The sequence below is a fragment of the Podarcis raffonei genome, chromosome 10 (assembly GCF_027172205.1).
Source record: "Podarcis raffonei isolate rPodRaf1 chromosome 10, rPodRaf1.pri, whole genome shotgun sequence".
NCBI classification, from domain to species: domain Eukaryota; kingdom Metazoa; phylum Chordata; class Lepidosauria; order Squamata; family Lacertidae; genus Podarcis; species Podarcis raffonei.
Genome location: NC_070611.1, coordinates 24774037 through 24787954, shown reverse-complemented (window position 1 = coordinate 24787954; position 13918 = coordinate 24774037). Strand labels below are relative to the sequence as shown.

The 13918-nt window shown below is 40.1% G+C and overlaps 1 protein-coding gene across 2 annotated transcripts; it reads right to left on the bottom strand.

Annotated features, from left to right (window-relative positions):
* Positions 1-3367: 3367 nt before the first annotated feature.
* Positions 3368-13260, bottom strand: TMEM168 (transmembrane protein 168). 2 transcript variants are annotated; one of them, XM_053405584.1, is made up of 6 exons: positions 12606-13260; positions 11957-12073; positions 9640-10906; positions 8804-8946; positions 7148-7422; positions 3368-4513 (listed from the first exon to the last, which is right to left on the bottom strand). In XM_053405584.1, exons 3-6 carry the CDS (start codon positions 10774-10776, stop codon positions 3966-3968), a joined length of 2103 nt encoding a protein of 700 aa, XP_053261559.1. In that variant the 5' UTR covers positions 10777-10906; positions 11957-12073; positions 12606-13260; the 3' UTR covers positions 3368-3965. The 2 variants fall into 2 exon arrangements, with proteins under 2 accessions (XP_053261559.1, XP_053261558.1); XM_053405583.1 differs by lacking the exon at positions 11957-12073.
* Positions 13261-13918: the final 658 nt, after the last annotated feature.

Below are 13918 nucleotides of genomic sequence, written 5' to 3'. Positions count from 1 at the left end.
CAGAACGGCAGCTACTCCTTAAAGGTTTGGTGCAAGAGTGTTGCATGAATGGCTGCCACAGCATTGCAGTTTATGATGCAAAGCTGCATTATGGACTGAATGCATAGCTTTATCTCGGCTGAAAGATGTTGCTTGAAATAGAAGGAAGCAATCTTTTAAGCACTACTTCTAACTGGTCACATGGGTTTCCTTTCTAAGAAAACATGCTAATAATATGAAAGAACAGTAGATCTTAAGGTGTGACATCTGAAGAGCTGAGCGCCTAATGCACTAAAGATCAGGTATGAGAGGCAGCAACCTGTTTTGGCATCTGTTAAATACTTAATGATTTAAGTATGCTTCTGCTGATCTTAATACCTCGGTTTTGATACTTTTTCTATTGTGGATTTCCATATTTATGATTTGAATATATTATTTTGACATTTTTGTAAGCTGTCAAGGAATTTAATCATAAAGGGTGGTATATCAACATTTTCACCTGCACCCGCTGAAATGAGATTCACATAAGGTCCCCCTCCTGTGTACTAGGATTTAGTTTCATTTTCAAAGGATCCTGGTTTGTCATATACAAACCAGGGATTGTGTGATTTAAAACTTAACTCTGGTCAATTTCTAAGCAAACCAACTTCAAACAAAGCTAGCTTGTTTAATTAGCCGGTGCTTATTTTAAACCAGTCTACAAACAAGGATTCATTGAAAGTGAAACTAAATGCTAGCGAAGTCCATGAGCCAGGCAGGGTTTCCTAAACTTGGGTCTCCAGCTGGTTTTGGACTACAAATCCCATCATCCCTAGCTAGCAGGATCAGTCAAGCACATAATGCAAAACCATGGTTTTAGCAGTAAGTGCAAACCAGCCTTTTGTCTAGCTGTCTCATTCCCACATAGAAAATAAAGGTCAGGTCATTCATGAACGTTACTTTCAGTCAATCTTATTGTGGTTTTTATTTTGAATATAACAAATAATAAAACAAACAAAAAGACCATGAAACTGAATACCTGAAAAGGTAACTGAATGTAGAACTTGAGAAATCAAAATTTAAAAAGAAGCATACAAAAAAGCCACATATATTTAAACGATCCCTTTATAGAACAAATTCAATAAAAAAACTGAGCGGTAACAATGGGAAAAAATAAGAGCAATGTTATCGATTTGCTGCCAATAAACTCCTTTAACACTCTGGTTTAGCTCAATGTTAGTGAGATTAGCATTTTTTAATCCAAAGGAAGCACAATGTATCCAACAGAAATGCTTCATTTTCAATGTTGAGAAATTTTCAAAGCACTGCTAAAGAAATTAGAACAGATGAAAGTGCAATTGTATGAGAAAGGAAATAGCTTCCTCCTTTTGCCGAGATCATTTATCTGCTTTTCAATTAGATGAAAACTATTTGGAGACATGAACATTTGCACGTTCTAGGAAATGTGAAGTATAAAAAGGAAGCAAAATGAAATGTAAAGAGCCAAGCTAATCTCTGCACAGAACCATGTCATTCTCAAACAATATCAAAAGAATCACACAAAATGTTGGGTGTCAGTAAATCATTTACTTTCTAGTTTATTCACTCCATTCAGCATAATGTGATGTAGGTTGTTGGAAACTATTAATCTGGAATCAAATATGACATTTCGGCTGAACCTGCACTTGAAAATAGAAACCCAGTAACACTTTGTCAGGGTAGGAATATTCTTGAAATCATTTGGGCCTGCTTGCCTGTCTAATAAACATCATATATTGGTGACAAGTCATTCAACTTCTTCAATGTCTTCCTTTGCCTCAGATTCTGACATCCCTCAGTTAACTGTGCACACGTTTCATTTCATTTTGGAATAAACAGCACTCCCTGACTTTTGATCACACTTCCATCCCAGTATAATAGTTGTGGGAGAAGGGGGCCCTGATATTCGTTACTATCTGTGCCAGACAAACCTACAGTTGATCTCACCAGCATCTCTTCATTATCTCTCTGTGCAAACATCTAGTTTAGGAACATAGGTATCTGCAGGGTTTCACTGGGGTTGGCTATGCAAGAGAAGAAATTGCTACCAATAAATTCTGGAATCTGTAATACCATGATCTATGTGAGAGAAAGGTTTGTTTAGTGCAGAAATAATATTAAATGGCTGTTTTCAGCAAATGTTCTATGGCAAATTGCCTGGATATGTGAATTGCTCTAAATGCATTAAATAGTGAATACTTGTTTTGCAGTGCTTGACAGGAAGCTAAAAATAATAAAACTTTCCCTTTAAAAAGTTAATGTAAGAATTTGGATGTGTAGTCACGTTTATACATGTAGTCAAGGTTATACATACCCACTACCATCCTTGCCTTGGGCTGCATATACGCTATACCTTTAAAGCACATTTGAAGCACATTTCCCCCCTCAAAGATTCTAGGCACTGTAGTTTGTTAATGGTTGCTTGAAATTGTAACTGTGAGGACTAAACTATGGCGGCCTATAATTCTTTGAAGTGGACCATGTGTTTCAAATGTGCTTTCAAGGCACTGTGTGTCTCAGTATGTGTTCTTTCATGAAGCAGAGTTTTGATATTATTTGATAGATGACAGAGAAACTTGACACTTGAACTTCCACATGGAAAGTAAACGTGTGGGGGTGTGATACTAGTTTACAGGGATTTTAGTTTTAAGATCTGGCAGTTCTAGCAAAGTGACAGAAGTATTTGTGGATGATAGCTTTTATTTAAATGAATAGAATGAGCCAAAATCCAACAGCTCAAAGGCAGTTACAGTACTGATATCATCTCTCTCATATGAGCACCTTTTTCAACCCCTTCCAGTTTTGGAATTTAAATCATTAAGGCCAGATTTTGAAGCCTCAAGGAGGCAAAAACATATATTCTTTTCCACAAACAGCCTTTTGTGTTCCCTTACATTAAGAAAGATAATGTGCTTCAGTCTGAGGAGAGAAATAGATTTCAGGAGATCGTTACCACCTGATTAATATAAGTGAAGACAACAAAGCTGGTCTGATACCAAGCCAACTTTGTTGAATTCAACAATAGTGAATTCAAGGCCCTGCCTATCTTTGTATCATTTTTAAGTGAGGCCATTACAAACTCTGATGAAGATATTAACTATGATATCCAAGATGAAACATGATGGCTTGGATCCAGATTTTGCTACTGCTTAGTGGAGTTCCACAGGGGGTGTTCCACTGGTAGAAAGTGGGGAATATTTTTGCTGAGCTTCCTTTTCCTGTAGCCCTTTGCACCCTCCAAAAACCTGTGCCAGAGCATTAGAAGGAATTCTAAATCTGTAATACCATGATCTATTGGAGAGAACAGCTTCTGAACTGGATCAAAAGCTTTCCACTGATGGAAGGAGTCTTTCTGCTCATGGATGGCCTTGCCATCCGAAGAATACTTCTGACATCAATGACAGTTGTTTCCATATATGCATCTTGTAAGGTTGCTGTTCTAAGTACATGGAATTCCAATAAAAAAAGCTATCAAACTTACATTCACTTAAGCATTCCTGGACTGCTACTAGCTTCCTGACCTGGTTCTTTGCTTTGTTTTAATTTCAGTTCATTGTTATTTCTGGAAGCCTGAAATTTATCAAAGCAACGTATGATCATAATTACTTCCTTTTATATATGAGTGCCAAGTGGTGTGCTGAGAACACATCAGGTATTTAACAGTAAAAAGCATGGAAACTGTGCCAATTTAAATCAATTTGTGCAAGTGCGCAGACAAACCAGTCTCTCAAGGACATGGTCATGTTTCATAACTTTCATGGAATTCAGACTCAGCTCAGTAACAATTAACACTTTTGCTGCTTTTTGTTTTCTAATGAGGTTTCTAAACCCTTTAGTTGCTCGGGACAATGAGCAAAGGGAATACAGCTACAAAAGTAGCAAAGTTTCTTCAAACAGTAAACTGTTAAAAATAAAAATCAGTCATATTTTCTATGAGTTCCCAGTTCTTATCATCTTTGGTTCTTAAATTAAGATCTGACGAGTTTGAAGCCTTGTCCTGTGTCCAAAACTGTGGGAAGAAACCAATTCATCTTAAATCTTTTCAAACACCTAAAGCAAGCTTTGCAAACCCAAAAGATATTAAGACCACAGAACCAGTTTGCCAGATGAATCAGTGGGTAAGTGATGCGTGGGAAATATATCATCCAGTGTTTGGCAACATCACTTTCACTTGGCAAGTGCAATGTGTAGTCACTCCACCGCTTTGACACGCCATACATGGCTTTCACAGTACGCCCTTTTTCAAACCAGCTGATGTCATTGTCAGGATTACAGTTGTATTCAACCCATTCTCTGGTAAAATCACCAAGGTGCGGGAGGTCTGACTCTTCTGTGTCTACCACTTTGGCCAGTTCTGCTCCTTGAACTGCAACATACTGGTCGCTGACTTTTCTTACTTCTTTAACCCACGGCTGAGAGTTCTCACAGTCCAACAGTATAATAAGCCGTGAACAGAAAGAGCCATTCTTTTCTCTCCACCATTCTATAAGTGTGTCGAGCCGTAATGCATCACCACCTGTGGGGAAACCAGAAATATAATTGTTACTGAAAATGAAACATTCACATGGGAGCTTAGCTTCTAACACAGCAGGTTAGGATGTAAAATACTTGCGGAACACATTGAATTTCCACAATGTTCTCATATTCAGATCAATTTCTAGACTGATTGCATATGAAAAGGGTGCCATGCACGCTGGATTGAAGCTGTGAATGCTAGTGAATAGAGGACCCAAGCTATCAACTGTGACAAAAATAATAATTAAAAGAATAATTACCTGTTTGGGCCCAGAAACTGAAAATATCCCTCCAATCCTTGCACCTATGGTTAATTCTGATCATAGCTGAGAAATTCATGCTTTTGGCACTAACTTAGGAAAGGCATTCAGGAACCACTTAAAAACTCACTTCTGCTTAGCTTTTTAATCCCTTGCAAATGTCTAAAAACTGTGACCCTTCACTAAAAGTCCATGCATCTAAAATGAGCAAGATGCCTTTGGCATGACCAGGTTTCCATGCTCTTGCTAGGAATTTCCATTTTGATCGTAAAAGAAGCAGCATGATATATAACCAGAAGTAACTGGAGCAGCCACCCTAACTCTTAAGTAGCAGAAGTGCCACTCGTGGGAGCAGCTGACTTTTAATTAGGAGAGATGTTGCCCTAGGGCTTTCATCAGTTCTTTTAGGAGCTGTGATAAAAGAAGAAAAACAAAACAAAGCTCTGAACTCCTCGGTTGCGCTAGTCTAGAAAAATGGTCAGCTTCCAGTGGAATTTTCTTATTTAATTAATTCACAAAGTGCTACCACAAAGCAACGTTTAAGAAACAATGCATGTACTTTTGTAAACCAAGAAAATATTTAATAAAAAATATTTTTTTAAAAAAACAACAATAAGGATTCCAGTAATTCATTTGTAATGAACAAAATAAATGGCAAATCTCCCTTTGCTTGTGCATTTCGGTAACTGACTGAATGCTATCGAGTAATATTGTTAAAATAGAGGTGTTCTGGGGCCTCTCCAATAATAGTTTCAAAATCCTGAAAGAACACTGCTGATTATATTCAGAGTTTCTGGGCCTAAGTAAGGAAACACTACTTGAAAAGCACATACGTTTCCCCCCCCTAAAATCACATGCTGTGATCAGAATCTTTAAATAAAACAAACTGTCCACATACTTCTCTTAACACAATATAGCTACTTCCTGCTTTCTCTATTTGCTCCATACAAGTGCTGTACTTCTAAGCAGAATACATTATTATACACGCACATTTGAAGAGGTGGCAATTAAGCAGGCAGTTCCAGTAATACAGACAAAGCTTTACTGCCCAAACCTTGACGCTGCGTTCAGTCAGTGAACTCAACTTTCCAAGCTGTTTTGCTGCTCATGGTTTATTTATGACTACTTAGCAGTTTATTTTACACACCACTGTTAAACTACCAAGCCTCCAACAATGAAATAACATCATTAGACAAGTCCAACACAGTAAACCTTCCTTAAAGATGTCATTAGAGTCCTCAGTCTATGCTGCTCTGCTACACAGAGTTATTCCTCAGAGGATCCTTTACATATTAGAATACTAACTGGATGTTTAGATTTTCATTCTCACCAAATCTTTTTAGGAGACTCGATACACTGTCTTGAATCCAAAGAACTGGGCATGAGCTGAAATTCTCTTACCTCCCCTCTCCTGCAGGATACATACCATTAATGACTGCATGTTCTACCTAGCACAGGACACCAAGGCCTGATAAAAGTGGCACGCTTACAATATCAGCCACTCTTCAGTTCTGAATTCTGGTTGTATTCAAAAAGCAGGGATAGACTGTATGCTATGGTTTTCACTGTGAGAGTGAAGTAAACTGATCAAAATCAATCTGTCACTAGTGCCCCTTTCCTTCTTCTGATTATGCCATATTTTCTTTAATGCAAACTCTGTGAAGTGCCTAAATACAAGCTTCACATATGACTGTCAAGGAACTTCTTCCTGTTCCTCTGTTATCACTTTCTCTTGACATATAACTTGACATTATAACTGCTCCGAACTTTGTGTTAAGCCTCTTCAGATAAAAGCAACAGCATGGAGTGCTTTTAGTCAGCTACAACTAACTGAAATTGAGGCAATAATCTTGCACTCCTTTGCAATTTCCAGTTTTGACTATTGTTAACAGACACTAGCTTAGATTCTTCAGTTATACTACTGCAGTCCCATTTCCATGAATGCATCTGCAAAGGTGGAATAGTATAAAATTGGGCAAAACCCAGAAATAATACAACATGAAAGAAGAGCAAATAACATCTCACTCCAAGCTGTTTGTGCTGGTTTTGTAGTCTGGAAATTCTTCTAAGAAACTAATAAGGGCAAAATTCAAAATATTGTGGTGTTTTGAATGAATATGCAGCTTCCATGGCAACTTTTCAAAAGGTGTAATAATTAGTTAAGATTCCATATGAAAATTTCTAACACTTCATAAATCAAATGCACAAATGAGATTTTAAAACGCTTTTCTACTCCCTCTACCTTTGATCTACTCATAGTATTTATGATTCAAATGGATTATAAATTTCACAAATATCAAGTATCTAATCTTAAGATTTAAATATTCTTAAAGACAAAGAAATCAGGATTATGAAAAGCTTCAAACGTAGAATACCTGCAAGCGCCCATTCTCCAGTGCTGTGAGAATGGCCACTGTAATATAACACATAGGTATCGTGTCTGGGTCCATCAGGGGTCCGAAGTTCAAGAAAAGATTTTAACTTAGAATGAAGGGTGTCAAAAGAAATTCCACTTGTTGAATAATCACAGCCGTAAGTCTCTATCATATGATATGCAAAGAACCTTTGGATGGCATTAAGCATGCCAGTGGATCTCAAATTTAGCTCTTGTACATGCTCAGGTGGAAGCAGTGTTGCTTGGCCATCAGGACTAGAAGAAACAGAGGGGAGAGAAGAAGAAAAAGGGAGAAATTAGCTTTTGTCATTAATGGAGGTAGTCCTTATGTTGCAATAATGGAAGTTACTCCTGTCTTACGTTGTTCACTACCCACAGCTGAGCTTTGAACCACTTCACCACTGTGCGGACTTACTTAGTTTAATTTAGAATGTTCAGTTACAAGTGTCTTAAAACAGGTCTCTAAATCACTGAGAAGATCTGTACTACTTAAACAGTTCTCATTTAGGTGGTAAATAATCCTCTATTACCTACCAATTTAAATAGCTGTCAGGTACATTCTTAACTAGCTTAACTGGTCTTATAAACAGAGTTCGGGAGGTGATCACCCACCCTGTGTTCCACAACCATCCTCTTCTTCCACATCATCCTCTTCTTTACCCATCCTCTTCTTCCACATGTTCACTCCAACAGCAACCCCCATTCCACAAAGATGAGGTTGCACAGCACAGCGCACACAGATGGATGCAGCTTTATCCTTCTGTCTCCCTTACAAATACAGAACTGAAGTCCCTCAGCAGAGTGTCCAGGACACAGCATGGCCTGGTCATTTGCCAGGGGGGCATTACACCAATTATTCTTCCCCCTGCCCTACAAAAAACCCTCTCTCTTTGTTCTCATAACGTTTAGTGTATTTTCTTATTAACAAATGCTAAGGAGGAAAGGCAGACAAATCATTACATCCACACACATAGTGGCTTGGCTCCTAACTATACTCACACAATACTCCTGCCAGCAAGCATGGGGAACCCTATGTTTCCCCATGCCCTCTGGAAATCTGCTCCTATGCAGTCTGAAAATTTGCTCCAGAGGGTTGGGTGAACTTCCAGAACATGATGGGGGTACTTGCAAAAAATTCCTTCTGCCAGTGGACCCTCCAATGGACTTAAATCCCTTCTTTTCGCAGAGGGCACCTGAGGAGCTAAGTCAATATATTTAACTTTTCAGAGTACCATTAGGACAAAAGACGGGTGTGTGTGTGTGAAGTTAATCCAAATCTAAGTCAACAAATTAGTATTTAGTACAGTGGTACCTCTGGCTACGTACTTAATTCGTTCCGGAGGTCCGTTCTTAACCTGAAACTGTTCTTAACCTGAAGCACCACTTTAGCTAATGGGGCCTCCCACTGCTGCTGCACCACCGTCGTGCGATTTCTGTTCTCATCCTGAAGCAAAGTTCTTAAGCCGAGGTACTATTTCTGGGTTGGCGGAGTCTGTAACCTGAAGCATATGTAACCTGAAGTGTATGTAACCCGAGGTACCACTGTATTTAGTTGGTGAGGGAGAGACTGAAGTTGGTCTAATAACTTCACCTAATAAGATGTCTGCATTAACTGTTGACTTGTAAGGCATAATACCTGCAGAAATTGGTAGGAATCACAACTGCATAGCCAACACATGTTCCTCCCAAACAGTTGCCCAGTTCATGAAATAGTCCATGAGCCATGGATTCTAGTGGCAAGACAATCAGAAACACACTCATGAAGATCCCATTGAATTTCTAAAATAAAAACAGATGCAATCATTAGATATATTATAGCAATTAGCACATATAAATGAAAAATCTGTAATTCACAAATTTTCCTCAGCAACCCTACTGTAAATAGTTCAGTAGTGCTAACAAGATACTGTGTGGAAGTATATAATGGATTGCATGAGGAAACATGAAAACAGCCTTGAAAATAGCAAAATATATTGATTTATTGTTGCTTATTAGAAAACTTACATGTCACCTTTCCAGTTCTAAAATGAAATATTCATGGTAGCAAAAATGGTAGCATTGCAAACTTATTGTGGGATAGTTAAGAATGAACAACCAAGGCTGCAATTAATTTCTATATGGAAAAATGAAGGGCTCTTGTATATGCATTCTAAAATAAAACTAGCTTCCAAACTATCATACAAATTGTCATTTATGTTGAGCATAAAGTAACATCATCTGGTGTCTTCAATCCATTGCTGTAAACTGGCCACATTTTGCAGTTCATCTAAGCCACTGTGGAATAAAATAATAATGATAATAATAGTAATTGTATTATTTACATGCCACCCATCTGATTGGGTTGCTTATTTGGTATGTTCAGGGACTGTACTACACATTTGATGCAGTAACTTGCTACATGCCATGAATTTTGATACAAAATCCCCCCATTCTAAGAGCAACAGAAGAGGACGTAAAACCATTATAGCATACCTGCCAACATACAGTACCCAAAACTGCTGTTGAAAGAAGGCTAAAAAATACAAGTTGCTCTGAAATTAAACAAAAATGACGCATTCCTTTTGATGCCATAACTCTGTCAAGGCTGTTGTTCTCTGTCCTGTGTGTATAATATATTTTGTGGCAGTCATTTAATTTTGTATGAAATCCCCAGAGAGTTATAAGAAAAATGATGTGGCAGACCATCCAGAAAATTCCAAAAATGGAAAAGCCAGGTATCACAAAATACCAGACATCCAAATCGCCTAGTTTCAGGGCTGAAAGAATGAAATAAATAAGTTCGATAAGGCCAACAAAAATGACTGAAAATCTCCGGCATACTCTACCACGATACAAATAGGGTTTCCAACGTTCTGTAACTGAAAGTCCACTGAAGTAGATGTCAAGAAGAGGATCTGTTATTAGACAGCTGAAAAAGCATCCCAAGGCGAATGGGTTCGTTGGTATGAGTAGGGATGGAAAAAATAACCAAGAGGAAAGGACTCCAAAGATTACCAAATTTGGAATTGCCAGGAAAGACTTCATCCGTAAGTCAATAATCAGCATTGCCAAAGCCACCACCAACAAGATAATACTCATGGATTTTTGGACCAGCATAGTTGTGCTGGCAATTGCAAATCCAACCAGCTCAAGAAATTCAACTGTTGTCAGCAAAGTTGGTCGATGATGAATACAGCCACATATCCTCTGCACGAAAGCAAACAATATTCTTATGATTATGGAAGACAGCAGCAAATATTTGGTTGCTGCTTCTTTCACATCATTTTTAAAAGAATCATTATCAAGAAAACAGAGAAGGCCAAGTAAAAATCCAAACCAAAGATTAGAGAGACTTAAACTTGCTGCTTCCATTGAAAAATAGTAATAAAGTATACTGGCAATTCCAAGAACAAAAAGTCCCAGGATAAAAATTACAAGTATTAATGCATCTGCTGTCTGCTCCCACCTGACATAAAGGCCCATACATATTGCAACCAATAAATTAATTCTGGCTAAATAGCCCAGATACCGGACAGATGAGTGCATGTTCACTTCTCGGTTTGCCTCATCTAGTCTTGTCATTGCTGCATAGAGACAGTGGCTAACACAGTAACGCAATGATCTACACATGTAAGCTGACTCGTAGTGATTGCATCCAGTTCACAGGAAATAACTGTTTGAATTTCCTCCAATAAACGTGAAGCAAAAGCAGCCTCCTGTAGCGTTGCTTCATCAATAACTGCCAGGGATTACTGACGTACTGAAAGAAAAAGAAAAAAACCACATTAACTTCCAAGTTACACATTTTAAACAAGTTTACAGATAAAGTAAATAGCCATGCTTATATAGTTATTATCAGCATTCAAATACTTAATATTCTAATTTTGGTATGATACATTAACAGTAATGCAGATCATATGTAAATCTTGTTTAAAAATATGTGCTCACAAGTGGCACCTACTTTAGATTCTGAATCTACAAAAATCCCTGTTTTAAACATTACAGGAATATAAAGTTGAACAGCCAAGTTGGTCTGAATGAACCAACGTGTCTTTTGCCAGAAACTGAAGCCTCTTTCAGTCTGATGGACTTTTAATGTTTTACACCTAATTTTAATGCTGAGTGCAACATACACCCACACACCCTTCCTGCTATTAGGTTTCTGTGTTTGTTTTATTTGTCAGATTTCACCATAAGATCCTAGGGCAAGTTACACCAATATACAATATACATTTATTATAAAAACAAACAAAACCATCACAATAAAAAGAAGTAAAATCATTCCAAAATGAACACTCTCTGAAGTTAAGATATATTGTATGGTGGAACCACCTCTTTTGCTGAAAGCATATGCTTTCAGCAAAAGAGGCGGTTCCACCATGCAATATACCTTAACTTCAAAGAGGTGCATCTCCAGCACGCAGTGAAAGCAGTATCATGAAGATGCTAGACTCACCTTTGTAGTGAGATTGATATCGATTTCCCCTCCTTTTGTTTGCCTTTGTATTTTTAAATACAACTGGGCAGCAGATTATATTTTTTTAAGGTAAATAATGTAAATCTGCATAACCCCTCCTTTACTGTTAAAAGTGCACACCTTGGCAGGCATAGGCAAACTTCGGTCCTCCAGATGTTTTGGCCTACAACTCCCATCACCCCTAGCTAACAGGACCAGTGGGTCAGGGATGATGGGAATTGAAGTCCAAAACATCAGGAGGGCCAAAGTTTGCCCATGCCTGCCTTGGAGTTTTGATACCATGCCAAACACGCTCCCCTCCCCCCATTCCTCTCTCTTCCTTGAACACCGAACCTGAGAAAGAATTCCGAAGACTTCGAAAGCTCCATTTTTGGAAATTTCCTAGAGGGAGCTTCGCTATTGTTGCTTCTTGCGTTCTAAAAGACCTCGAGAAGAGCCCCTGTTTCAAACCTGAAAAGAAGAGGGGGAAACTTCCTTCCTGAGTATTTTTTTTTAAAAAAGTGACGTCGCGCCAGGTGCGCTGGGATGCAGGGCAACCTGGGCGCGCCTACGCGGCGTCTGATTGGCTCCCTCCCCATTCACTCAACTTTCTTTCCCTTCCCTCTCTACAGGCCTCTTTCCAAAAGTCTGAGCTAGTTCAGGAACCGCTTGTGGGGCAGGGGGCGGACCTTGGGGGGAGAAACCCATCGCAAGGCCCGGACTGGATAGACAGACAAGAGGAGCGCCTTCCTTTCAGCAAACGGCCGGGGGGAAGAAAAGAACCGCACCCCCACCTTCCCAACTGCCACTTGTAGCCGAGGCTGGGCAAAGGCGACGCTCACTTCTGAGGGGACGCCCCCCCTCCCCACCAAAGTGTGAGGGAGGGGACGCCGAAACCTCTTGTCTTTGCCCAAGACACCCTACTCCGCCTCGCCTCCTCGAGCCCCATTTACAGCCGGGTTCCCCCCACCCCTCCCGGCTGCCCTTTCAAAGATGAACTCACCAGCCGCCGCCGCTCACTCCGAAAAGTTCTCCTCCCGCCGCCATTTTGACGCTTCCTCCCCTGCCTGCCGCGGGTACGGGGAGCGCGAGGGCTCAAAAAGGCGACGCGTCCGGAGAGCGTTCGGGCGGGCAAGGCTGCTGACGGAGAAGGAATCCCGGACGCCAGAGCAGCTTCTGAGGTGAGCGGCGTCGCTTTCCCACCCGCAGCCAACGGATGAGTCGCCTCTGTGGGACCCTTTTACAGACGTCGCTTACAAGCCCTCGAGAAGATTGCATGGGGGGAGACACGCCCTGGCTGTGTTTGCTTTTTCACAGGCGTCTCCCGCTGCAAAGGGAGGCGTCGTTGTCCTGGGCTGGCAGCGGGCGGAGTGGCTCCCCCAGCACCGTCCCCAAGCTGATCAAAAAGCGGCTTTCGGTAAGACGTCGTTGGCCTCTGAGCATGGGCAGAGTGGCTTCCAACTTGCTGAGGTGCTGCAAAGCTCTGAAGGTTGCCGTCAAAGGAAGAGAAGGGCTCCTTAAGGCAGGTACACCCCAGTTCATCTGGAGAAGGGTTTCCCAAACTTTGATCTCCAGATGATTTCGCACTGCAGTTCCCATCATCCATGACCACTGGTCCTGCTGGGTAGGGATGGTGAGAATTGTAGTCCAGAAGCAGCTGGAGACCCAAGTCTGGGAAACCCTGATCTAGAGACTTATATAGGTGGCAGGCTGGCCCAAGACATTTTGAAGCCCAGGGTGGATATTGCTTGCATGTAACTTAACTGAGCACCAAGAGCCTTGGGCCACTTGGTCTGCACATCCTGGTGGACAAGAGGCCACCTCTCACACAATCCAAACGAAATAATCTGTGGCATGTTCCAGCCAACCAAAACGGTAGCATCACATGTACACACATTCTATCTTAACAGCTCTCCCTTGAGAACAAGTTTGCTGCTGTCATAACAATGGCCAACTCTGGGCACAGGCTTAAGAACTCAACTAATTTTGGAAAATATGGTTTATTTTCATTGGGTGTGAACAGTATTTATAGGTGAGATATCTGAAGAACACCTCTGTTTAATTCTATACCTTTGCAAAGTGGTAGCGGCCTTAATTTGGTGCATCAAAGACCAAAGGGCTTTAGTAAAATTGGTGCCGAAAGTCGCTTTGTTGTTTGATATCTGTTGTTGCTATTTAAGTTGTACAAGTTACAGACTAGTAATTGCAACCTTTAAAAAGGGGGAATGATTAAGATTGTGAAAGTGACAAGTTAAAACAATTCTCAAAATATTTCATTCTAAACAATTCATTGTAAATAGGAACACAAACTCAGTG